At 53.1% G+C, this 27,380-nt stretch overlaps 1 protein-coding gene across 1 annotated transcript in view; it reads left to right on the plus strand.

The window, feature by feature from the left end:
• The window catches only part of INPPL1 (inositol polyphosphate phosphatase like 1), a 175,076-nt gene that overhangs the window by 110,806 nt on the left and 36,890 nt on the right, over window positions 1–27,380 (plus strand). Inside the window, 4 exon segments of the mRNA XM_029601865.1 lie at window positions 5,654–5,767; window positions 8,016–8,104; window positions 17,886–17,973; window positions 18,635–18,790. Coding sequence (XP_029457725.1) covers window positions 5,654–5,767; window positions 8,016–8,104; window positions 17,886–17,973; window positions 18,635–18,790 — 447 coding nt within the window.

The raw sequence follows: 27,380 nt of genomic DNA on the forward strand, positions 1-27,380 counted from the left end.
AGCGTGTACCCAGATGGACTCAGGACCAATGGGTTATGCTCCCCTGCTAGCAGATGGAGACAGTCAGCTTGCAAAACTGATGTCACCATACATATAGCCCTGCAGTGACCTCAGCTCTCCAGTATTCTCCGTCTCCAGCAGATGCTGGATGTACATCTCCCTATCGAGATTGCTGTACTTTTTGGAAGGAATGGACTTTGCTGCTCAAGCAGCTGAAAGGCAGCGGATGCAGGAAGCCAAGCGTGGCGGTGACGGCCAAAGCCCTCTCCCCTCGCAGCTGGAGACTGTCTCTGTACTCAGCCTGTAAGCACTGAGTCCAGGAAAATTTAAAAAAAAAAAAAGAGAGAGGGAAGGTTTACTTCCCAGTGCAGAGAGACAATTAGAGGGGTTTCTGTAAGACTTCCACTGGTCTCCGTGCTCGGCGCACCGTACCGACATCATTCCTGATGTCGGTACGGTGTAAGGGGGTAAGGAGAAGTGGACTTCGGAGTAGGCCCCCCCCGGTGGGCTAGGCCCCGCTTTAAGCTTGGTCGGCAGCCTGCGTGGTATGCCGGGGAGGTGCCATTGCACGTGTCTTTGTGCGTGCTGTATTGCCCTACATAAGACGTCGGTACGCCACATACCGCGCACATAACGTCGGGCGCGTACATAGTGCACAACTTAATAAGCACAGGATACAAGAAAAGCCGGGCACACAGGCTGTACATGCGCCTCACCGCTCCCTGCCTAGCCACTCGAAATTTGTGCGCATAAATTTTCAAGCATGAGCCGATTGAACACAGTTACCGCCGCCAATAGCATCAGCACCCAAGAAACATAAGAACATAAGAACATAAGAAATTGCCATGCCTGGTCAGACCAAGGGTCCATCAAGCCCAGCATCCTGTTTCCAACAGAGGCCAAAAACCAGGCCACAAGAACCTGGCAATTACCCAAACTTGCTGTCTCCGCTGCTTGTCATATTAGGGATTCACAGCCTGACCTGGAATCCAACTTATGGCAGCACTGTGAGGAACCCAAGGGGATTTGGCCTCCCCGGACTCTGTTGAGCCCGGCTCCACCCATTCAGACAATGGGTTGTTCACAGCCTTACTGGGAAGTACACCGGATCTGAGTACTCCCTTGACTGGATCATCCGTGGGAGAGGGAAATTCAACTGGTCCTACCCCATTATCTCCTGGATTGGGTATGGACCTTGCTGTCTTTTCCTGGGTGGAGTTTTTCCAGGGGCTACAAGCCTTCGTGCAGGCACAGTCTGCTGCTTCTCTTGCTGCTGTCTGGACAGAATCTCAGCTGGTGGCCCCTCCTTCTCCCATTCTTACTGGCAGACCCCGAAGTATGCCTCTCCTTAACAAGGGTATCCCTAGCAGGGACCTGGACAGCACGGTCAAAGAGGAGGATCCAGATTCCTTGGAAGATGGGGAAATCCCCCCCTGGGTTAGAGCCATAGCCTGGGAAGACAAATTGGCATTTGCAGTTCAACCACAGACTCCAGGGCCAGGCGGGCCACGTGATGTCAGACAATGCAACGATGGTGACCTACATCAACCGCCTGGGAGGAACCAAGAGCCAGCAAGTGTCTCAGGAGATAGAACTCCTTATGGAATGGGCGGCAATACATCTACAGATGATCTCGGCCTCCCACATCGCAGGAAAAGACAACATCAAAGTAGACTTTCTAAGCAGAGAGACTCTGGACCCAGGAGAGTGGGGACTGTCGGCCAAAGCTTTTCAACTCATAGTAGATCATCGGGGCCTCCCGTAAATCGACCTGCTGGCCGCATCCCACAATACAAAGGTTCCTCTATTCTTCATAGAAACATAGAAATGACGGCAGAAAAAGACCAAACGGCCCATCCAGTCTGCCCAGCAAGCTTTCACACCTATTTTTTCATACTTATCTGTTACTCTGACCGCTGAGGTCAGGGCCCTTATTTGTAACTTTTTGGTTCCAATTCCCTTCCACCCCCACCAACGATGCAGACAGCAGTGCTGGAGCTGCATCTAAGTGAAGTATCTAGCTAATTGGTTTGGTGTAGTAACCGCCGTAATAAGCAAGCTACTCCCACGCTTGTTTACCCTGCCTGTGCAATTCAGTCCTTGTTGGTTGTCTGAATATAAATCCTCTTTACTTCATTCCCCCCCTGCTGTTGAAGCAGTGAGCTGTGCTGGATTTGTATTCCAAGTGAAGTATCAGGCTTATTTGGTTTGGGGTAGCAACCGCCGTAATAAGCAAGCTACACCCATGCTTATTTGTTTACTCAGACTATGTAATTCATTCCTTGTTTCTTCAGTCGCGGAAGAGATCTGTGGCTCCTGGGAATCGACGCTCTCATCCACATCTGGCTGAAAGAAGAGTTGCCATATGCCTTCCCTCCATGGCCCCTGCTGGGCAGGGTCATTCGCAGGATCGAACGCCACAAGGGACTAATGCTACTAGTAGCTCCAGATTGGCCCAGCCATCTGTGGTATGCGGAAATGTGGAGACTCCTGGTGGAGAACCCCCTGTGCCTCCCACCTCACAGGGACCTGTTAGGTGGGAGGCACACTCAATTCTGTGTTAGTCTGGCCTTTGAGAGGGCTCACCTGTTGAAGTGGGTATATTCTGTAGTGGTAATTTTCACCTTACTCCGCGCTCGGACGTTCTCCACATCTCTAGCGTATGTGCGGGTCTGGAGAGTATTTGAGGCCTGGTGCGAGGACTGAGGTGTCAACCCTTGAGCGGTCAAAATCCTGCTTCTTCTGGAATTTTTGCAGGACGGCTTGAATAAAGGTTTGGCCCTTAACTCCTTGAAAGTACAGGTAGCAGTTCTCTCCATTTTCAGGGATGAGGGGAATGGGGTCTCCTTGTTGGCTCATTTTCTGAAGGGAGTGAAGCACTTTCAGCCTCTCTTGCAGTTGCCGGTCCCCTTGTGGAATTTTAATTTAGTGCTGGAATTTTTCTAGGTCCTTCCTTTCAGCCACTGCACATTCTTTCCCTGTGTTTATTGATCTTGAAGACTGTGTGCCTGGTAGCTATAAGATCGGCATGTCGCATCTTTGAACTGCAGGTGTTGTCGTTTCGGGAGCCGTTCTTCTGGTTGACTCCAGGGATGTTACAGCTATGTACGGTTCCATCATTCTTGCCCAAGGTAGTCTTGGAGTTTCATTTGAATTAGTCCATTTCATTGCCATCCCTAGATAAACTCAAGAATGCAGAGAAATATCATCTACTATGTCATTTGGATGTCAAGAGACTTCTAGTGCGGTATCTGGAAGTTTCAGAACTGTTCCAAAAGATGAACTGCCTGTTTGTCTTTCATGGCGGCAGGAAGCAGGGCGAACCAGCTTCGTGGGCTACCATAGCTTGCTGGATTAAGGAGGTGATCACGAGAGCCTATGTGGAGGCTGGAAAGCCATTATCTTCTCAGATTAGAGCTCACTCCACTAGGGCTCAGGCAGTCTCATAGGCGAAGGTCAGACTGCTGTCTCCCGTCGATATATGCTGGGTGGCGACATGGTCCTCCTTGCATCTTTCTCCAGGTTTTATTGCCTGGACATACATGCCCGAGGATGCAGCCTTTGCACGAGCAGTGTTGACCGGACCGTGGGCAGCAACCCGCCCCAATCGGGAGTAGCTTTTGTACATTCTATTGGTCCTGAGACCATCTGGCTACACACTAGGAAATGGAGAAATTACTTACCTGATAATTTAGTTTTCCTTAGTGCAGACTGATGGACTCAGCATCCCGCACTCGGCTGCCCAAGATCTGTGCCATGGGTTCTCACGTGGAATGGACCTCGAATCCAAGGGTTCACAGGTAAGTGTTCATCCAGTCCCTAGATTGAGGTACCTATATTCTTACTGAAGTTCAGTGTTTATGGTTGGTTGACTACAATTACAGTTATCTGTTTTTAATCATATTTTTAATCATATTTTCAATTAAGTCCCTTTACTAGTATGTCCACAGTGGCTTTTGAAGAGAATACGGAGGGGCTGAGGTCTCTGCAGGGATGTATCTAGGGTGACGTCAGATTTGCAACCTGACTCCGTCTCCATCTGCTGGCAGAGGAACATAACCCATTGGTCCTGAGTCCATCTGTCTGCACTAAGGAAAACTAAATTATCAGTTAAGTAATTTCTCCATTGAATGCAGTGTGATTGAAAAGCATCATACATTCAGATTACTGTAACTTTTTATTCCTGTGTAGTTCCCTTTGGCGATCATGTGTGGAGTTTGCAGTGAGTGTACCAAAAAGGTTTATGCCACATAATGCCTTAGTGCTGCCCCTAACACTCACTCAGAAATATAACCCTGTGAACACTCGGAGGGTCCTGCCAAACACTGCTCAAGCCTACCCCTTCACACATGCCTGTACACTGGTAATCTCCTGGTTGCCAACTGGGTTCCATGTTGCTTCTGGGCAAGTGTCCCGCCTGCAAGCTTTGCCCTGGTGTTTGTAGAAACACTGAGACCCCCACAAAACCCAAGGGTCATATGGTTCCTGTAAATGCACCTACAGACTCAATACACAAAAAATGCTGGGATCATCAATCAGTCACAGACACAGGGCTAACAAACTAACCTGTACTATAAAAGTTATAAACAGCAAATGGCAAACAGGGAAAAGAATCAGGGATTACACAATAAACACTACCTAATTACAATTCACTTTAACTAGCCAGTGCCAAGGGAAACTCCAGGAACAGTGTGTTCACAAGCTACCATTAAGAAGTGGGACAGGATCCTGAGACGCATGAGGTCGGCTGTGCTTCTCAGTCGACTGAGATTTCTGGCAAATTCTGGGTTACGTTTCTATGGAGCTGGTGCTATGGAATAATTGTTGGACACTGGCTTTCTGACCAATAACATTGTTTAGCCTTAAAATACTTGCAGAACACTGCAATAATACAATTTCCTAGGGAAAAGCCTCCATTTTGAATCAGTGAGGCAAGTTTAAGCCCTTCAATCCTGGCTGATCCAAAGAAGAAGCCTCCCAGCTGCCTGCAGCTGCAGGTCAGGAGGTCACTTGCATGGTAACTCAAGAGTCTGCAAAGGGAGGGAATTCTCACTGGATAGAGCACGGGCCCCAGGGCAAAACATGGACTCACGACTGGTGCAAAGATCCCTGTTTTCCCACACTGTGGTGTGCAGATGATCAGCATTCAAACAAATTGTGGATTTATTGTTTTCTTGCTTTATTTTGAGGTGTTGTCATAATCGAAGAAAACCGTTCATCTGCCACATCATCCTGTGTGCATAATTTAAGTAGTGAATAGATTCTAATCATTTGGCACCAAGGACCCACAAGAAAATGTTTCACTTGGTATTGAGATTAAAAAGCCCCTCTGTATAGTGCCACTGAGAACAAACCCCTTTGAAGAGGAAGCTCAGACACGAACTGGGTTTAGCTACTTAAAGAGCAGCGTCCGGGCCCCGTAACTCGCTAATTCACAATCAGCTTGCTGTGTTTTTCAAATGTTTTGTTAAGCTGTGGCAGGGCAGGAGAGACACTCGTATGAGAAATGAAACATTTTTTTCTCCGAGAGTGAATTTACACTTGAAGTTTTTTTTTTCTAGTTGCGTTTCAGATTTGCTTATGATGGTATCTTGACTTTTGTGTCCCTCATGAATCCTCTCCCTCCCTCTGCCTGGCTCCTTCTGTCTCCTAGGTCTCTTGAAGGCCTCTGATCAGGCCTGCATCGAGTTTGAGAACATCGAGGCCATTGTGAAGACAGCCAGCAGGACCAAGTTCTTCATTGAGTTTTACTCTACTTGCCTAGAAGGTGAGTTCTTGCCTGGGATGATCTCGGGATCGAGGATGGGGAACTCGAGGGATCAGGTCTTGGGAGAAAAGGGTAGACGAGGACTGGGGGGGGAGGAAGAGCAGGGGGATACTCGAGTGGCCAGAGGATTAGGTGGGAGCCATGGGTCCTGGAGGGTTCCTAACTCGGGGGTCTTCGATACTTGAGGGATGAGGACTGCAGGGAATGGGGGGGGGGGGTACTCGAGATAAAGGCTAGAGTGAGGTCCACAGCCTGGGGTCTCCTGCGCTGCACTGCCACTTGCTAATGTCAAGCCATACGGATGGGCCGAAATCCATGAGCAGAGTGTGCAAGCAGGGCTCTACTCGCCATCTTTGTGAAGGGCAATGGGTGCGGTCCTGTCTCGGGTGAGACTTTTTGTGAGAATCCAGGGTCTCCTGCAGCCCCCATTAGTACAGAACGGTGCAACTCCCGGGGTCTGTGGGGTCCGCCTGCGAGGCCCCTTCCCTCGGATGTGACAAGAATAATTGCAGGTCAATATTCAAGAGCCTTTGTGCGGGGAACTTCGGAGTTTATTTATTTTTACCCGTGGATATTTACAGAGAAAAATACGAAATGGTGAAAGCAGAGAAAGAGAGTTATCTTTGTGATCCCAATCGCAAATTAATATTCTCGCAGATTAGCTACACCCACCTCTGGTGCCATGACTTAACCTTGATCTGGTATGGATCGGAAAGTGAGATGATCACCTCCCGCTCGTTTAGTCCGTAGGGCCATGTCACAGATGCAAGCTCGCACAGCAGAATAAGTGCCCATTTGTGGCCTTCCCTGCCCCTTTCCTTCCTGATTGTTTTCAGAGCTCATCGTTGGCGCGTCCTCGCACACCGCAGACCTCCTGGCTCTGCGGCTCGGGGTGGGCAGTAACTCTCCTGATTAGCGAAAGGTTCTGCCCTTACGTCAACTCGCGCCAGTTCTGTAGTCAGAGAGAGAGACGCACGGACAAGCCCCCGCCCTCTGCCCGGCAGGACTGAGTGATCGTGCTTCCTTCTACACAGCACCGTGCACAGGCGGCGAGTACCCACAAGCCCTTGTGCCCAATCTTCAGAGGAAAAGCGGTAGAATTGCACGTGTTCCCTCCCCCTCGTTCTTGGCTTAATGTACGCACGTGGCGGAATCCTGTGCGCGCTCCAAGCCGGAACGAGGAAGGGCAGGTTACATGGAGGCCAACCGTCTTCCTCCTGATTGTGCAAGTAACACCAACCGTGAGTCCTCGGAGGCTGGTGTTTCATGGGTATTCGTGTCACTGCCAGGCAAAATCTCTGGTCTGTGTCACAAATCTGCAGTTAAGAAGGTGAATACTAATGAGGTTAGGTAGGGCAGTGTCCTGAGGTCGTGTTCAGTACTATATTATCGCGGCATCATGATGCATGAATTTGGGGTCTGCTTCCACTCTCTCTCCCACTGCCCCCTTCTCCGACTCGATTGGGGTGGGTGATCCACAAAACCCTCGATCCCTGGGTCTCTCAAGCCTGAGTCCCTCCCTGGCACACACGCTCCCCTTCCTGGATCTCCACTCTCTCTAACTTTTTGTTGGGGACTTCCACTCTGACCTATGACCTGGGAGCTGCTGCTCCCACTCCTGGTCTCTGTACCTCCACTCCCCAGGCCCCAGTGTGGCCTGACCCATCAAGGAAAGGGGCACGGTATGGAGCCGGGTCTCTGCGTGGCTTTTCTCTCCCCCCAATCTGCTACGGCCTGTCCTCGCTTGCCCTGCACCCTCCTGCCAGCAGGCGGAGCATCACTAGTGCATGCGCTTCCTCTGCCCTGTGGGCCAGCCTTGGGGTATGAACCACGGGGATGGAGGTACATCTCGAGACTGGCCCCGCACGGCAGAGGAAGCGCGTGCACTATTAAGCGCTGCTGCTCCTGGTCCTCTGCAGTCGTGGACACGAGGTTGCCGGGGACGCTGGGCCCACATCACGGCTGGGAGTCAGGGCATGGGCCCTGTGTGCTTACAGCTGAGGACGCCCCTGGGTGGGCCGACGTGATCTGGCTGCCTTGTGCTGCTTGCGTGGCATAGAGAAACCTGCACGGAGCGGCAGCTGCAGCTCTAAATGTGATGCAACGGGACTGGGGGGCTGGGGTTCCAAGTGGGGATTTGAGTAGAAGAAGCATAAAATGGCTGCTGGGCAGCCCGGATAAGCCTTTTTTGTCTTTACCTGGTCATTTGCTTATGTTACGCTATGTGTGTCTTTCCCCCCTGGTGCAGAGTTTAAGAAGAGCTCCGAAAATGACATGCAGAGCAGCGACAACATCAACTTCCTGAAGGTCCAGTGGTCATCGCGGCAGCTGCCAACGGTAAAGACTGAGAACGCCGCGCGGCATCCGCTGGGCGCCTCCTGTAGCGCTGGGCCCCCTGGCCTCCCCTGAACGCCCCCCCATCCTCACACAAAAGCGTACACACATACACGCACACACACGTACACACCTACACCTGCTGCGTGGAGGACGTCTCTGCAGCTCCCTGTTCCTGAACACACCCAGATCAGTCCAGACCAGAGGGGTTGTGCATCCCTACCAGCAGATGGCGTCAGAGAGCAAAACTTTGGGCACTGTCACATATACGAGCGTGCCACCTGCAGTCCCTCAGCATTGGCCTGTACCCAAGCCCACACTCACTGAACTAACGGGCGAAGGGGGGGTTGAAACCCAAACAAACCTACAACCCATTAGCCCCCCATGAAAAACATAACCAGAAAACAAACTCCTATGAAATTGCGCCATCAAGAATATCTGCAAAAAGGAGCTCTTTGGGGGGAAAAAAAACCCAAAACAAAAGAGCAAAACCTAGCAAAAGGCAGAGTGGTCCAACCTGTCCCGCCAAGGCAAAGAGAGCAGGCATTCTACTCCCTGATTACGAAGAGAACAAGGGGGACTCTGTCCCATCCTGGCCCTGAGGGCCTGGAACAAGTTTCTCAAAAAAGAAAAGTTCAAGATGGTTTCCCTGGGCACCCTGATTCCCCTCCTGCAAAAAGGGGGCTGGCTAAGCTCCCTTGATTTAAAGGACGCATATACTCGCATAGAGATCTTTCCAGGTCACGGGAAGTATTAGGGAAATTTGGTTCTTGCCTGCTAATTTTCGTTCCCGTAGTACCACGGATCAGTCCAGACTCCTGGGTTTTGCCTCCCCTCCAGCAGATGAAGACAGAGAAGTCTTGACTGACTGTGCCCTATACCCTGAGGTGCCACCTGCAGTCCGTCAGTATTGAAGTGTACCCAAGCTAGATGAGTAAAAACCAAACACTAGGATAAACTAATAGATTTCCCCTAAAACAGAATGAAGAGGAACTTTTGTAAACTCAAAACACCATCACCGGACACCAAAACATGTGGTATGGGACCCGAACCTGTGCCACACTTCTGATTACAAACAACTGAACGAGCGGACTCTCCATCTTCTCCACTCCAAAAACTGGGCGGGGCTCTTGACTGATCCGTGGTACTACAGGAACGGAAATTAGCAGGTAAGAACCAATGTTCTTACGTACCCGGATCAGCCCAGTCTCCTGGGATGTACCAAAGCTCTCCTACCCAGGGTGGGACCTCGAAAGTCCCGCTCGAAGCACGCTGTCACCAAAACCCCCAGTTTCTAGGGCCTGGACATCCAAATGGTAATGCTTAGCAAAGGTGTGCAGCACTTCCAGGTAGCCGCCCTACAGATCTCCTGCGGCGAGACTTGCCTGCATTCTGCCCAAGAAGCCGCTTGCAACTGGGTGGAATGAGCCCAAAGCCCTGAAGGGACCGGATGTCCTTGAGCAATGTATGTGGAGGTAATAGTGTCTTTCGACCATCTGACAATAGTGGCTCTAGAGGTCTTTTGTCCCCGTCAAGGACCACTCCACAATACAAAAAGATGATCCGACAGGCGAAAACTGTTCGTAACCTCCAGATACTGCAACAAGACCCGCCTAACATACAGCCATCATAAGTCTCTAGACTGAGGAGAAGCCGGATCTGGAGGAGGAAATGAAGGGAGCTCCACAGACTGGTTCAAATGGAAATCTGACACTACCTTAGGCAAGAAGGAGGGAATCGTACGCAAAGACACTCCCGTATCTGAAATACGCAGAAAAGGCTCCCTACACAATAATGCCTAGAGCTCTGATACTCTTCGGGCAGAAGCTATGGCCACCAGGAAAACCACTTTCAAAGTAAGGTCTTTTAACGTCAACTGCTTCAAAGGTTTGAACGGAGGAGCACACATGGCTCATAGAACCGAGTTAAGGCTCCAAGAGGTACAAGAATTCCGAAGTGGAGGACGCGAATGCTTTGATCCCCTGAAGAAACTGGATAGGTCCAGGATGCGATGCTAAGGTGCTCCCGCCTACCTTACAATGAAGACAACCTAAGGCCTTGACCTGCACTCTCAGGGAATTAAAAGACAAGCCTTTCACCAGACCCTCCTGTAAAAAGGCCAATACATCCCCCACTGAGGCTCTAGTGGGATACCTCTCGCTTTGCACGCACCAGGACTCAAAGACCTTCCACATTCAGACATATGCCAGGGAAGTAGAAGTCTTCCTGGACTGTAGGAGGGTAGCGACCACACCATCTGAATAACCCTTGTTCCTCAAACGCTCCCTCTCAAAAACCATGCCGCTAGACAAAAGCGATCTGCCTAATCCAAACAAACGGGCCCTTGACGCAGGAGGCTGAGCAGGTGCACGAGACGTAAGGGACTATCTATTGCTAGAGTAATCAGGTCTGCGAACCAGGGGCCACGAGTACTGTGTCGCCCGGATGGATTTCTATTTGACGCAAGACCTTGCCGAGTAACTGCCATGGAGGGAAGACATAGAAGAGGACATCCGACGGCCAAGGGAGAACCAGGGCATCCACCCCTTCTGCTCCCGTCTCCCTGTGCTGGCTGAAAAACCGCAGAGCTTTGGCATTGCGAAACGTCGCCATCAGATCCATACAAGGAGTTCCCCACAATTGACAAATGAGACGAAATGTGTCATCTGAGAGTTCCCACTCTCCGGGATCCAGATGATACCAACTCAAGTAGTCCGTTTGAACGTTGTCCGACCCTGCAATATGAGACGCTGTCAATCTGTCCAGGTATAGTTCTGCCTAGGCGATTAACTCCCGGGCCTCCTGAGCCACCACCCGGCTCTTAGTACCTCCCTGGCGATTTATATAAGCCACCGCCGTCGCAATGTCAGACAGCACTCTTACCGGCTGCTCCCGGAGAAGAGGAAGCAGAGTTTCTAATGCCAGCCAGACAGCCCTGGTCTCCAGATGGTTGATAGACCAAGCCGCCTCCTTCCTTGCCCAACGGCCTTGAATGGACTTCCCCTGACAGACCGCCCCCCAACCGGAGAGGCTGGCATCTGTAATAACCAAGAAGGCATGTCCAAGTCTCTATCCCCCATCGCAGGGATTCCAGAAGGAGCCACCAGGCTAGACTGGACTGAGCGGTCTCTGAAAGGGGAAGAGGCAGCTGGAACTGTTCGGACATGGGGTCCCAGCAGGAAAGTAAAGCAGATTGAAGAGGTCTCATATGAAAGAGCGCCCATGGAACCAAATCCAATGTGGACGCCATGGATATGAGGACCTGCAAGTAATCCCAAACTCGGGGTAACAGGTTGGTTAACAAGCTGCAGACCTGAGCTTGCAACTTTGGAGATCCGCTCCTCAATGAGGAAAACTTTCCCACGCTTGGTATCAAATTGCGCTCCCAGAAACTCCAATGACTGGGAAGGGTTCAGGTGGCTCTTGGCCCAATTGATGATCCATCCCAACGAGCTCAGGCGTCGCAGGACCAGTTCGATTGAAGTTTGGCAGCGATCCTCCAACGTTTCCCTGATCAACCAGTCATCCAAATAGGGATGTACAAGGACCCCCTTTCTCCACAGGATCGCCGCTATCACCACCATCATTTTGGTGAAGGTTCTGGGAACTGTGGCCAGACCGAAAGGGAGAGACTGGAATTGAAAATGCTCCCCCAGAATCATGAATCTCAGATACGTCTAATGATCGGACTGGATCCCGATGTGCAAGTACGCCTCCATGAGATCAAGAGATGCCTGGTACTCCCCTCTGTGTACTGCCGCGATCACAGAATGCAGGGTTTCCATATGGAAGCGAGGAACTCGCAGGACTTTGTTCACTTTTTTCAAGTCTAATATGGGCCGGAAAGTGCCCTCCTTTTAGGTACTATGAAGTAAATGGAGTAACGGCCTGTTCTTCGCTTTTGTTCGTACGAGCAGGGGGATGCCAGAAACTTTTCCTTTAGAGGCCAAGCAAATTCTAACAAGTAACCGTGTTTTATCACATTTAGGACCCACTGGTCTGACGTGATGATGGCCCACTCCTCGTAAAATAGTGTCATCTGACCTCCTATTCTCTGAACCGAGGAGTGGACCGGCGTCGCTTCATTGGGAAGATTTGTCTCCAACCGCTCCCTGGGGCCTTCCCTGCCAGATTGCCGACCATGAAAGGACTGCCCCCAGGAGTGCTGTTTGCTCGAAGGCTGCCTTGAGGAAGAGCCTGATGATCTGGACGCCCGAAACTTGCGATTACCCCAGAAACGGGAGCGCTGAGATGAGGAGCTTCTCACCTTCGGCTTATCCTCCGGCAATGTATGGACTTTGTTCTCTCCCAAAGACTTAATCATCTCCTCAAAGTCCTTGCCGAACAGCAACTTCCCCTTCAAAGGCAGGGAGCCAAGTTGAGCCTTGGAAGCCACATCCGCCGCCCAATTCCATAACCACAGGAGTCTGCAGGTGCAAACCGTGGATAACCATGGTTCTGCAGGCGGTCCGAAGGAGATCATATAGAGCATCTGCACTATAGGCCACCTCCGCTTCCAATTTAGAATCCGATTAAGGTCCTGTCCTGCTGCAACATTTGAACCCAACAAATTCCTGCGTGCAGCATAAAACTGCTACACATGGCAGCACGAACGCAGAGGGCCAACACCTCAAACATCTTCTTGAGGTGTGCTTCCAGCTTCCTATCCTGAAGGTCCTTTAGGGCAGTAACCCCAGTGACTAGAATGGTAGTCTTCCTTGTAACAGGTGAGACTGAAGCATCCACCTTCGGGACTCGGAGCAAATCCAGGGCGGCCTCAGGCAGTGAGTATAACCTATCCATAACTCGGCTGACCTTCAATCCCGTGTCTGGAGTGTCCCACTCCCGGAACAACAAGTTGGTGGACATGTGGAAGGGAAAGGACCTAGTCAGACCACTCAGGCCTTCTATGACAGGATCCACGGAACCCAGCTTGTTGACTTCCTGAGGGCACTCAATACCCAGTTCTTCCAGAACCACGGGTATCAGGGGGACGAGCTGTTCTCTATGAAACAAACGCACAATTCTAGGATCGTCCCCCCTCCACCAGAGATGGATTGTCCAGCGCCTGGTGACACAAGGCTGGATCCGCTCCTGGAGGGTCCTACCCTGGTGAGTGTTTGGGTATTTGCCAGGTTTGGCCTCTGTTGGAAACAGGATGCTGGGCTTGATGGACCCTTGGTGTGACCCAGCATGGCAATTTCTTATGTTCTTATGTCCTCCGGAGCCGAAATGTTAGGGGAATGCTCCGACACGGATCTTGCCACCGAAGCCCCTTGGGGCTGTCCGTATGTCGAGGCCCCCGACCTCTCCGGAATTCTGGGCTTTTTTGCCAGCGGGGAGGAGGATTAATTTCCGACCTGGTCTTGAAGGCCTTATGCAGCAGCAAGACAAAGTCAGAGGAAAAACTAGAAGAAGAATCTGACTCCTCTCCAGTGTCCCCCTCGTCGTCTTCAGCGGATATGTCAGGCCCGAGACACCGCTGGCGGGAAATCCTCCTTCCCCTCCACAGTTTGCATGGGAGATCTGGAGGCTGCCAAAATGGCCTCCATTCCCACGCTGAGGGGGAAGGGATCCTGCGAGAACCTTGAGGTCTGCCGCACCGGAGAGATTCATCCTGGCTCCCGGCGCTTAGAAGATGTATCCCCCGACGCGTTCCCTGATGTCCCCTCCCCCTTGGGGAGGCATCTGGAACAAAGCCTGCTGTGCGAGGGCATCCCCACAGGCCGAGCATGCCAAGCCCCGTGGCATCAGACGGGAAGACTGGCAAGCTGCTGAGCCGAAATGGGACCGGAGCACTGTAGACGAAACGCCCGCACTGCCTTAACCCAGTGCGTCACGAGAGGGAAGATAGAGAACCGCTTCACAGTCCTTCTTTTTTTTTCTTTTTTTTTTTAAACAAAAAGCACAGTGTCAAATCAATTTCCTGGAGCTCTGGGCGATCATGTAAGCGCTGTAGGCTTTCAGAGATCGGCTGTCCAACAAAATTATCCTGATTCAAATAGAAACCAAACAGCGCTGTGGTATGTCAACAAGCAGGGAGGCACAGGGTCGTACCTCCTGTGTCAGGAAGCGGTCCAGATCTGGTCCTGGGGCCCGTCCCACAGGATGGTACTCAGGGCCATGTGTCTGGCTGGAATGGACAGACTAAGTTGTGTCTTCAGACCCCACACGTGATCTCTGGACCGGGGATGGCAAACCAGAAATCCACCTCTGGGGAAACTGAGATGTGGACCTGTTCACATCCCCCTGCAACAGGAAGGTGATTCAGTTTTGTTCCCTGTACAGGTCAAACGGCGAGCCTGCCTCAACATTGGGGCAAGGGTCTTCTGTATGTGTATCCTCCAATTTCTCTGGTGACGAAGACTCTCTTGAATCTTCACAAGGACCAACGGACTATGATCCTCATAGCCCCTCATTGGCCGAGACAGGTCTGGTTTCCACTCCTTCGGGAGTTGTCCATCCGGAGACCAATACCCAGATCTCATTACACAAGATGAGGGCAGGCTTTGGCATCCCAACCTCCAGGCCCTGAAGCTCACAGCCTTGATGTTAAGCGGTTAATCCTGCAGCCACTCAATCTTTCTGAGGATGTGTCTCTGGTCCTGGTGGCTTCTAGAAAGCCTTGAACTAGAAAGTCCTATGGACTGAAGTGGAGGATGTTTTCTGTCGTGTGAGCAGAAGGTCCTAGATCTGTTTTCCTGCTCCACACAAAAACTGCTTGACTACCTTCTACACCTATCAGAGGCTGGTTTGAAGACTAACTCAGTTAGAGATCATCTCAGTACAGTTGGCGCATGCCACCAAGGTGTAGATGGTGCGCCCATCTCTGTACAGCCTATAGTTGTATGCTTCATGCGGGATCTGTTTCAATTGAAGCCGTCGCTAAGGCCTCCCGCTGTGTTTTTGGACCTCAATGTGGTGTTAGATCAGTTGATGAAAGCTCATTTTGAGCCGCTGCACACCTGTGACCTGAAGTACCTGACCTGGAAGGTCATATTTTTGGTGGCAGTCACCTCGGTGTGCAGGGTCAGTGAGCTCCAGACCTTAGTGACTTATCCACCTTACACTAAGTTTTATCATGGCAGGGTGGTCCTGCCAAGGTGGTGATGGATTTCCATCTTAACCAGTCAATCGTCCTGTCAACATTCTTTCTCAGGCCCCATTTGCACCAAGGCGAACGAGCACTGCACAGTTTGGATTGCAAGAGAGCCTTAGGCTTCTATCTGGAGCGGGCAGAAGCCCAAAGACAGCCCACCCAACTTTTCATTTCTTTTGACAGGAATAGGTTGGGAGTTGCCGTTGCCAAACAGACACTATCCAATTGACTAGCAGAATACATCTCCTTCTGTTATGTCCAGGCGGGATTGCATCTTGGGGGTCATGTCAAGGCTCATTCTGTCAGAGCCATGGCAACGCTGGTGGCCTACTTGCGAGCAGTTCCCGTGGAGGAGATCTGCAAGGCTGCGACGTGGAGCTCTCCACACATTCGCATCACACTATTGTCTGGATAGGGATGGCCAATGTGACAGGAGGTTCGGCCAGTCTGTTCTCCAGAATCTCTTTGAGGTGTAGAACCCAACTCTCCCTGCCTTAGGGCTCATTGTTTGGTTTCAGGCTGTCTCCCCCTCTGTTACCAACAGCACTGTGGTGGTTGTGCCCGTTGGCACCTGGTTGGTGCTGGTTGGTCCCCTTTTGGGTTGGGGAGCAGCCTGTAGCTAGGGATTCACCCATGTGTGAGGACTATCATTCTTGTCCTAGGAGAAAGCAGAGTTGCTTGCCTGTAACAGGTGTTCTCCTAGGACAGCAGGATGTTAGTCCTCACAAAACCCACCCACCACTTCGTGGAGATGGTTTTCTCCTGTTTTTTATTTTTATTGTAATTCTGTTACAAGACTGAAGAGGGACCCTGAGTGGATGCCTGGTTTAGGGCCCTGTGTTACTGATTTCTCTTTTCTCCTGGGGCCCCGTGTTACTGATGTCTATTTTCTCCTGGGGCCCCATGGTGTTCATTTCTCTCTTTCTCCTGGGGCCCCGTGTTACTGATGTCTATTTTCTCCTGGGGCCCCGTGTTTCTGATTTCTCTTTTTCTCCTGGGGCCCTGTGTTTCTGATTTCTCTTTTTCTCCTGGGGCCCCGTGTTACTGATTTCTCTTTTTCTCCTGGGGCCCCGTGTTACTGATTTCTCTTTTTCTCCTGGGGCCCCGTGTTACTGATGTCTATTTTCTCCTGGGGCCCCATGGTGTTCATTTCTCTTTTTCTCCTGGGGCCCCGTGTTACTGATGTCTATTTTCTCCTGGGGCCCCATGGTGTTCATTTCTCTTTTTCTCCTGGGGCCCTGTGTTTCTGATTTCTCTTTTTCTCCTGGGGCCCCTTGTTACTGATTTCTCTTTTTCTCCTGGGGCCCCGTGTTTCTGATTTCTCTTTTTCTCCTGGGGCCCCTTGTTACTGATTTCTCTTTCTCCTGGGGCCCCTTGTTACTGATTTCTCTTTTTCTCCTGGGGCCCCGTGTTTCTGATTTCTCTTTTTCTCCTGGGGCCCCTTGTTACTGATTTCTCTTTTTCTCCAGGGGCCCCTTGTTACTGATTTCTCTTTTTCTCCTGGGGCCCTGTGTTACTGATTTCTCTTTTTCTCCTGGGGCCCCTTGTTACTGATTTCTCTTTTTCTCCTGGGGCCCCTTGTTACTGATTTCTCTTTTTCTCCAGGGGCCCCTTGTTACTGATTTCTCTTTTTCTCCTGGGGCCCTGTGTTACTGATTTCTCTTTTTCTCCTGGGGCCCCTTGTTACTGATTTCTCTTTTTCTCCTGGGGCCCCGTGTTTCTGATTTCTCTTTTTCTCCTGGGGCCCCGTGTTACTGATTTCTCTTTTTCTCCTGGGGCCCCTTGTTACTGATTTCTCTTTTTCTCCTGGGGCCCCTTGTTACTGATTTCTCTTTTTCTCCTGGGGCCCCTTGTTACTGATTTCTCTTTTTCTCCTGGGGCCCCATGTTACTGATTTCTCTTTTTCTCCTGGGGCCCCTTGTTACTGATTTCTCTTTTTCTCCTGGGGCCCCTTGTTACTGATTTCTCTTTTTCTCCTGGGGCCCCGTGTTACTGATTTCTCTTTTTCTCCTGGGGCCCCGTGTTACTGATTTCTCTTTTTCTCCTGGGGCCCCTTGTTACTGATTTCTCTTTTTCTCCTGGGGCCCCGTGTTACTGATTTCTCTTTTTCTCCTGGGGCCCCGTGTTACTGATTTCTCTCTATCTCCTGGGGCCCCGTGTTTCTGATTTCTCTTTTTCTCCTGGGGCCCCGTGTTACTGATTTCTCTTTTTCTCCTGGGGCCCCATGGTGTTCATTTCTCTTTTTCTCCTGGGGCCCTGTGTTTCTGATTTCTCTTTTTCTCCTGGGGCCCTGTGTTTCTGATTTCTCGTTTTCTCCTGGGGCCCCGTGTTGCTGAGTTCTCTCCTTTTCTCCTGGGGCCCCGTGTTTCTGATTTCTCTTTTTCTCCTGGGGCCCCGTGTTGCTGAGTTCTCCTTTTCTCCTGGGGCCCCGTGTTGCTGAGTTCTCCTTTTCTCCTGGGGCCCCTTGTTGCTGAGTTCTCCTTTTCTCCTGGGGCCCCGTGTTGCTGATTTCTCATTTTCTCCTGGGGCCCCGTGTTGCTGAGTTCTCCTTTTCTCCTGGGGCCCTGTGTTTCTGATTTCTCATTTTCTCCTGGGGCCCCGTGTTGCTGAGTTCTCCTTTTCTCCTGGGGCCCCGTGTTGCTGAGTTCTCTCTTATCCTGGGTCCCTTTTCTTTAATTGTTTCAGCTGAAACCAATTCTTTCGGAGATCGAGTACCTGCAGGACCAGCACTTGCTCCTGACAGTGAAATCCCTGGATGGCTACGAATCGTATGGTGAGAGGCAGGACAGAAGGACCCTACCGAGCAGGCAAAACCCACCTGAGTGCACCCAGCAGTGCCAGCCCTAGTGAGGGGGAACAGGAAGTTGGGGAGTGGGATAGAAAGAAGTGAAAGACAAGAATCAGAGCAGGTAGAAAAGAGGGAGCTAGGGGAACAAGGAGGAGGTGGAGAGTGGGATAGAAGGAGAGGGGAACAGAAGGAGCTGGTAGGGAGTGGGACAAGTGGGGGAGGGGAACAGAACGTGGGGATGAGGGGGAACAAAGGGAGGAGGTGGGAAATTGGATTGGGAGGGAGAGGGAAACAGATGGAGGAGGCAGGCAGTGGTTTAGAAAGATTGGGGAGAGGAAGATCAGAGGGAGGAGTTGAGATTGGAGCAGACAACTGAGGAAGTGGGATAGGATTTGGGGGATGAGAGGGAACAGAGGAAGGCAGAGGAGAAAGTAACGGGGGAGAGATTATGGCAGACCAAGACCCTCCAGCCTGCCGCGGTTGCTCAGACCCTAAGCTGGAGATCTGGTAGAGTCCGTGGTTCTGTAGTAGGGAAGGGATGATGATGACGGTGGGACGAGCCGGGCCCGAGGTTCTCACCTGCCGCCATGCTCTGGGCTTCTGTCCCACGCGCAGCTCACGCCGTGTTCCCGCATGTGCCCGGCAGGTGAGTGCGTCATAGCGCTGAAGTCCATGATCGGCAGCACCGCCCAGCAGTTCCTCACGTACCTCTCGCACCGCGGCGAGGAGACCGGCAACATCCGAGGCTCGATGAAGGTGCGGGTCCCGGCAGAGCGTGTGGGGACCAGGGAGCGGCTCTACGGTAAGATCACCGTATATGGGTGCCACACTTAGGAGGACTGAACAGCAGTTACAGGGTTACCCAGCACTCACAATTCCTTATTCGTGGGCAATATCTCCTCGTGCCTCGGTTCTACTCCCAGCTCTGCCACTGATGCGCTGTGTGACCCTGAGCTAAATCATTTTATTTCATTGTGCCTTGGTTCTAATCTCAGCTCTGTCACTAACACTCTGTGTGACCCTGAGCTCTCATGTTATCTCGTTGTCCCTTGGTTCTAATCCCAGCTCTGTCACTAACTCTCTGTGTGACCCTGAGCTGTCATGTTATCTCTTTGTTCCTTGGTTCTAATCCCAGCTCTGTCACTAACTCTCTGTGTGACCCTAAGCTATCATGTTATCTCTTTGTTCCTTGGTTCTAATCCCAGCTCTGCCATTGACGTTCTGTGTGAGCCTGAGCTAAATCATTTTATTTCCTGGTGTCTTGGTTCTAATCACAGCTCTGCTGCTGACTTTTTGTGACCCTGAGCTGTCATGTTATCTCCTTGTGCCTCGGATCTAATCCCTGTTCCCTGTACGTATCCAGATCAGTCCAGACTCCTGGGTTTTGCCTCCCTTCCAGCAGCTGGAGATGGAGAACATTTCCGAGATACCGCTTTATAATCTGGTGTGCCACCTGCAGCTCCTCAGTATTTCTCTGTCTCCAGCAGATGGAGGTGGTGCAAAACCTGAGGCTCTCTACCCAGCTTTAAAAAAGAAAAAAAAAATCAAGGAGCAGATCATTCTACCTCCCAGGGGGTCGCTAGGTCCTGGTTGGGCCATCCCCACTGGTTGTAGGGGTCAAGCAAGCAGAGATTGGGAACCCCAAATTTGGCTGTCCTGGGCGCCAGGGGTGATAGCTGGGGGAACCAGCTCCCTCCCCTTCAGTCTGCTGCCGCTGCCATAAAGCAGGAAAGTAACCCTTTATTTTGTTTTTCTCAGCTTCTTTGCTAAAGTTTACAAAAAAAAAGGTTGTTCCCTGTACGTACCTGGATCAGTCCAGACAGTGGGTTATGTCCCCAATCCAGCAGATGGAGTCAGCACAAGCTTTGAGGGGGCGTATCCATATATACTACTACCCCCTCTGCAGGAGTTCAGTATCTTCTGACTCCAGCAGATGCGAGTAGGGGAATCAGGCTTCCCCTCCTTTTCCTTTTTCTTCACTTTCTTGCTTGATTATGGCTTGTTGTTGTCTTTTTCTGTGGATCAAGTTTGTATCGTTTGTATTAAGTTTAAAAAAAAAAAAAAAAAAGGCAGAGTTCTTTCAACTTCTGGGGAGTGGCTTCTCTTCCTTGTCTCTTCTCTGCGGCCTTGCTGTTTATTTCTCGTTGCAGCCAGGGGTAAGTTTGTTTTTCCTTTGTAGTTTTTTCCTTCACAGCTCAGCCCCCGGTGCCCGCGAAAGCCGGTGGAGCCGGCCTCTTCGCTCTTTACTCCCTCACCCGCGGCCATTTTACAGCTCCTCATGGGCTGCTGAGCCATTTAGGGAAAGATGTCTGGGGCGGGTCGTGTGGCCAGGAAGGCCCCCCCGCGGCACCCTCCTCTATTTTCGGACAGCGGGCAGTGCGGGCCGACCGGGCCCCCCCGCAGCGGCGCTTTTGTGCGCGTGGCCCCCCCCCGTGGCTTTTTCTTTTCTCCTACAGCGATCCCGATGCCGCGGCCGTCCAGCTGTGCGGCCTGCGGAGACCCGGGGTCCCGGATTTCCCGGGAGGGCATCTGTGCACGATGCCTTCCCGGGGGGGAAGGTACCTCACAGTCCCTGACTGATTTCTCTTTTTTGCCCGGGCGGCGCGGGCCGGCCACTCCGCCATTTTTGGCGGGAACGGCGGCCATTTTACATTCTGAGCGTCCTGAGGCGCAGGCCACGAGGGGGAACGGATCCCTGGAGGCCACGAGGGAGAACGGATCCCTGGAGGACTCTACCAGCGGGGGTGTTCCCCCGATTTTGGTGCAGGAACCAAGCACCCAGAGCCAGGGAGCAGGAACCACGCCGCCCCCGAAGCGCACCCGAGCAGGCCGGGGTTCTCTCCGGAGTTTATCCTGCTCATGCATACCGCTTATCTGCAGGGGCTGGAAGCACCTGTGGGACCCCCCCCCTCCTAAGATCCCTCGGATGTCGCCCTCGACGCCGGCCCCCCCCGACCCTCCGGGAGTGGGGGCCTCCCGCCTTCCTACCCGGGTCCGATCCACGCCCACGGCAGTGGGGGCGGTGCCAGACCCAGCGGGACATGGACTTGACCTCCCGGACGGGGGACAAGGGGACGGCACGCAGGAGGGGGATGATCCGCGTACCCTACGCCTCTTCCAGAGGGAAGAGCTGGACGACCTCATCCCGCAGATCATCCAAGAATTAGATTTGGACCCGCCACCAGACCCGCCTGCCCCAGTAGCTCCCGCTGTCGTCACTTCTTCAAGGAAGGGAGATCCTGTCCTGGCGGCACTCCGGCCGAGGGCTCGGGCTTTTCCCATTCATGACTCGTTTTTACAACTTCTCACCAGGGAATGGGACACCCCGGAGGCCTCCCTGAAGAGCAGCCGGGCTATGGAAAAGCTGTACCCGCTCCCCGAAGATTTCTGGACCTCATCAAGGTCCCAAAGGTGGACTCCGCAGTGTCGGCGGTCACGAAGAGGACGACTATCCCAGTGACGGGAGGTGCGGCGTTGCGGGACACACAGGATCGTAAGTTGGAAGTTTTCCTTAAGCGGGTTTTCAAGGTCTCACTCCTCACGTCTCAGAACCTGCCGTCCGATGAGGCTGCCCAGGCAGATCGGCTAGAAGCCGCAGTGGCGTATGGGGCGGACGCCTCGTACGACCTTTTTCGGGTCCTCGCAAGATCCATGGTTTCGGTAGTGGCAGCACGACGACTACTGTGGCTACGCAATTGGGCGGCTGATACGTCCTCTTAAGTCGAGTCTGGGCTCTCTTCCCTTCAGGGGCAAGTTCCTCTTCGGGGAGGATTTGGACCAGATCATCAAGTCCCTGGGGGAGAACGCTGTTCATCGGCTGCCGGAGGATAGGTTTCGACCATCCAGAGCATTTTCTTCTTCTCGGACCAGAGCCAGAGCGCAACGGCGCTACAGGGGATACAGACAGGCGGGCTCCCGGTCATCCGCCCCCAGGTCTCAGCCCTGGTCGCGCTCCTTTCGCGGGCGTCGGCCCGCACGCACTACTCCCGGAACCGGGAACCCCTATACCAAGTCTTCACAATGATGCCAGTCTCGCCCACTCCCCTGTCCCCAGGATTGGGGACCGACTAACGTATTTCTACGCGGAGTGGGCACGGATCACCTCGGTCCAGTGGGTCCTGGATACCATAAAACACGGCTACGCATTGGAATTTGTTCGCCCCCCCGCAGGGAAGGTTCATCTTTTCCCCCTGTGGCTCGGACCTCAAGAGAGGAGCGGTGCTGCTGACTCTGGACAGACTCCGGGAGATAGGCGCTATTGCGCCCGTGCCCTTCGGAGAGGTGGGCTCGGGCCACTATTCCATCTATTTCGTCGTACCAAAGAAGGACGGTTCCTTCCGGCCTATCCTAGACCTCAAGGAAGTCAACAAATCCCTTCGAGTCGTTCGGTTCCGCATGGAAACGCTCCGGTCAGTGATTGCGGCGGTGCATCGGGGGGAGTTCCTCTTCTCCCTGGACTTAACGGAGGCCTACCTGCACATTCCCATCCGCCCGGACCACCACCGTTTCCTTCGTTTCAAAATTCTGGACCAGCATTTTCAGTTCACGGCTCTCCCGTTCGGATTGGCGACGGCGCCGCGCACCTTCACCAAGATCATGGTAGTCGTGGCGGCAGCTCTCCGGAAGGAGGGCATCCTGGTTCATCCTTATCTGGACGATTGGCTCCTCCGGGCGAAGTCATTCGATCATGGACGCTCAGCGGTGACTCGAGTAGTACGGTTTCTACATTCCCTGGGATGGGTAGTGAACTTCTCCAAGAGCTCCCTCATGCCCTCGCAACGCTTGGGTTTTTTTGGGGGCGACCTTCGACACCCTACTGGGCAAAGTTTTTCTGCGCCAGGACAAAGCTCAATCCTTGGGGGATCACACACGACGGTTCTCTGCGTTACCAGAGCCCACCTCCTGGGACTATCTGCAACTCCTGGGAGAGATGGGGTCCACCATCGACCTTGTACCTTGGGCTTTCGCGCACATCAGAACCTTACAGTGGGCGCTCCTCTCCCGTTGGAAACCAGTATCGCAGGACTACCAGATGATTCTCCCGCTCCCGCAGAATGCCAGGGACAGTCTGGGCTGGTGGTTGGATCCGCCGAACCTGGCCCGTGGCGTGTCCCTCGATCTGCCAAATTGGGTGGTGGTGACCACCGATGCCAGTCTAGCAGGCTGGGGTGCAGTCTGCGATCGAAGCGCCACGCAGGGGACGTGGTCCACGGTGGAGGCGAAGTGGTCAATCAACCGTCTGGAAACCAGAGCGGTCCAGCTAGCTCTGCGACATTTCCTCCCGCTTCTTCGGAACCGGGAAGTCAGAATCCTATCGGACAACGCTACCACCGTGGCCTACATCAACCGACAAGGAGGCACGCGCAGCCCGCAGGTCGCGCTCGAGGCGGCGCTGCTGATGCAATGGGCGGAGCGTCATCTTGTCCGGCTAGCAGCCTCGCACATCGCCGGTGTGGACAACGTCCAGGCGGACTTCCTCAGTCGTCAACTGCTGGACCCCGGAGAGTGGTCTCTCTCCGACAAAGCGATGCAACTTCTCATCCATCGGTGGGGGGCCCCCCACTTGGATCTGATGGCGTCCGCTCTCAACGCCAAGGCTCCACGCTTCTTCAGTCGCCGGAGAGAGCACGGCGCGGAGGGAGTGGATGCCCTGGTCCTCCCGTGGCCGCCACATCTTCTGCTCTACGCTTTTCCACCATGGCCCCTGGTGGGCAGGATGCTCCGCAGAATAGAAAGCCATCAGGGGACCGTGGTTTTCGTCGCCCCGGAATGGCCCAGGCGACCCTGGTTTGCGGACCTGCTACAGCTGGTGATCGACGGGCCAATCAGGCTGGGGCACCTCCCCCAGCTCCTACATCAGGGCCCGGTATTTTTCGAGCAGGCAGAACTCTTCTGTCTTGCGGCCTGGCTTTTGTGAGGCGCCGCCTCCGGCGTCGGGGCTACCCGGAGGCGGTAGTATCCATGCTATTGCGGGCACGAAAGACATCGACGTCGGCGGCCTATGTTCGAGCTGTGGTGTACCAGCCAGGCCACGAGACCCGCTAAGGCTTCTGTACCTCAGATCCTTCAGTTTCTACAGGCAGGGGTGGAAAAAGGGCTCGCCTATAATTCACTACGGGTTCAGGTGGCCGCCCTTGGCTCGCTGTTGAGCGATGGGGGCTCTCTTCTACAGTATCCTGACATTGCTCGTTTTCTCAAGGGTGTCAAGCATATGCGTCCTCCGTTACGGGACCCTTGTCCCTCCTGGAGTCTTAACCTTGTGCTTCGCTCCCTGTCGGGACCACCGTTTGAGCCGCTGCGCAGCGCAACGATAAAGGATCTCACTCTCAAGACTGTATTTCTTGTGGCCATCTGTTCCGCTCGACGCATCTCGGAGCTGCAGGCTCTGTCGTGTAGAGAGCCCTATCTCCGTTTCTCCGACTCTGGAGTTTCGCTTCGCACCGTTCCCTCCTTCCTTCCGAAGGTGGTTTCTGCATTCCATGTGAACCAGACGGTGGAGTTGCCGTCCTTCTCTTCCTCAGAGCCGAAGTCTCTCCGTCTCTTGAATGTCAAGCGCACTCTGCGCCTCTATCTGGAGGCTACAAATGAGTTCCGGACCTCTGACCATCTCTTCGTACTCTGGGCCGGTCCTAAGAAGGGGTCTCAGGCCTCGAAGACTACCATTGCCAGATGGCTGAAGGCCGGCATTGCTGCTTCCTACATTGGGTCGGACTCCCCCACCCGGAATCATAGCGCATTCTACACGTTCTCAGGCGGCTTCCTGGGCGGAGGTTCGCTCGGTATCCTCGCAGGAAATTTGTAGGGCAGCCACCTGGAAATTGTTACACACGTTCTCGAGGCACTATCGTCTGCACCTCGCCTCTTCAGTCTCTGGACACTTTGGCGAGCAGGTTCTCCGAGCAGGCCTCGCAGGACCCCACCCGATTTAGGGAAGCTTGGGTACATCCCACTGTCTGGACTGATCCAGGTACGTACAGGGAAAAGAAAATTATTACTTACCTGCTAATTTTCGTTCCTGTAGTACCATGGATCAGTCCAGACGCCCACCGCGTTTGGGTTCTTGATCCTGCTCAGCTCTGCGCTACTTCTTGCTCGCAGTGTTCTGTGTCTTCACAGTCGTTTCTTTTCGCTGTTTTTCACAGCTCCCTACAAGTTGGTAGGATGTTTGCAGTTACTTGTTGCGGTTACAATTGTTTTCATTATCTGTTTCCACAAACTTGATCCTTCGGGGGTTTCTACTCTGGCTTTGATATACTCGATACTGAACTCCTGCAGAGGGGGTAGTAGTATATATGGATACGCCCCCTCAAAGCTTGTGCTGACTCCATCTGCTGGATTGGGGACATAACCCACTGTCTGGACTGATCCATGGTACTACAGGAACGAAAATTAGCAGGTAAGTAATAATTTTCTTTTTTTTTCTGCAGGCAGCTGGCCTTCAGTGCTCCTACTGTGGGAGGCAATACAGGAGCTGCGGGACGGGGGAGGGCTCCCTGCCGGCACAAGGGATTGTGCATGGGGCGGTGAGCGGTGATTTTTAGGGCTCTCTCTCCATCCCTCACCCAATTCGGTGCTGGGGAACCATGCCGCGGGCGGGACGTTCTACTCTCTGTGGAGCGTGGCTTTCCTGCTGCGCCTCGTTTGGCCCGTGCTCCCGCTGCCTCCCCAGAGGGGAGGGTTCTTCTGAGAGCGAGGCGGCAGGAGCATATTTCTCGTGGTCCAGCTGGGGACTGCGCAGGAGCCGTGGGCTGAGCCGTTCCCCCTCAGCGCGGGAACGGCGGCCATGTTGGATGCCTTCTGCGTGGCTGAGGAGAGATTGGCGGAGGGAGGGGATTTCCCTCCGGAGCTGGTTCCCGTCGATCTGAGCCCCGATGAGGCCCGTGGGCATTCGGGAATGCCTGATGCAGAGAATCCTAGAATGTTTGGAGGGGTAGGAGGAGGTTCCTCTGGGTCATCCCCAGAGTTTGTCCTAATGCACCAGGCTTTCTTAGCCAGCGGTGCTCGGAAGAGGGGGGCTTCCCCACGAGCCGGGGGGTCGAGCCCTGCCCCTGAAGGCTTTTAGAAAGGGGGACATGCCGGCTGCTCTCAGTATTCAGAGGGTCCAGGCCCCCGTGGTTCGGTGGGGGGACCTCAAGAGATTTCCCTGGAGAGCTCAGACCCGGACGAGGGCCTTGGGGAGGCTCCTCTCCCAGTAGATTCAGATGCAGGAGACGACCACGTACAGCCCCCCTTTCCGTCAAAGGAGTCGACCCTAAATTGGTCAGATTATTTCAACGAAATGAATTAGCGCCTCTTATCCCACTCATCCTGGCAGAGTTGGGCATCATGTCCCCTTGGTGGAGCCAAGCTCGGACATGGTGGATCCTGTCATGGCAGGCTTGTGGGGCCCCGTGACCACTTTTCCCTTTCATGAGATGATGAAATAGTTGATGGTCCGAGAGTGGGATACTCCCGAGATGGGTCTCAAAGTTAATTGGAGGACTCTCTAGATTTGTTGAAGATTCCTAAGGTGGATGCATCGGTTTCGGCGGTCACGAAGAGGACTACTATTCCAGTCGCTGGTGCAGCGGCTTTGAAGGATCTTCAGGATTGCAAGGTGGAGGTTCATTTCAAAAGGATTTTTGAGGTTTCCACTCTCAGCATCCAGGCAGCAGTCTGTAGCAGTTATATGCCAAGGGCCAGCCTACGATGGGTCCAATAGTTGCAGAGCGCTCGACATCAGTGCTGGCGGAAGTGCAGCAGGTGGATCGGTTGGAGGCTGCAGTAGCCTATGGCACGGATGGCCCTGTATGACCTTCTGTGTACTTCGTCCAGAACCTTGGTGTCCTCAATCTCGGCACGGAGGCTTTTGTGGCTATGTAATTAGGCGGCGGACGTCTCCTCCAAGGCTCAGCTCGGGGCACTACCCTTTAAGGGCAGGTTCCTTTTTGGTAAGGACCTTGAGTAGCTCATAAAGCACCTGGGAGAGAATAAGGTACACAAGTTGCCGGAGGTCAGGCTGAAAGCTCCCAAGGGCTACCTGCCTCGCTCCCTTTTTCGGGGCCAGCACCGTTTCCACCAGAACATAGCTCCGGCACTGGCCAGAGGCATACTTTGGGGAGGTTTCAGGCTTGGTCCCAGTCCTTTCATGGCCACAGACTTAACAGAGATGGACCCGTCTCTGGGGCAGGTGGCATCAAGTCCTCGCAATAAGAAGCAGCCAGCCCGCTCCTCGGTTACGTCATAGGAGGTCGGCTGTATATAGCTAGGGGTTATTGTTCCCGTCCCCCAGAAAGAACAATGCCAGGGAAGGTATTCTATCTACTTTGTAGTTCCAAAGAAGGAAGGAATGTTCTCGCCGATCTTGGACTTGAAGAAAGTCGGATGGAAACTCTTTGATCGATGGTGGCTAC

This window comes from Rhinatrema bivittatum, chromosome 5, assembly GCF_901001135.1.
Source record: "Rhinatrema bivittatum chromosome 5, aRhiBiv1.1, whole genome shotgun sequence".
NCBI classification, from domain to species: Eukaryota; Metazoa; Chordata; class Amphibia; order Gymnophiona; family Rhinatrematidae; genus Rhinatrema; species Rhinatrema bivittatum.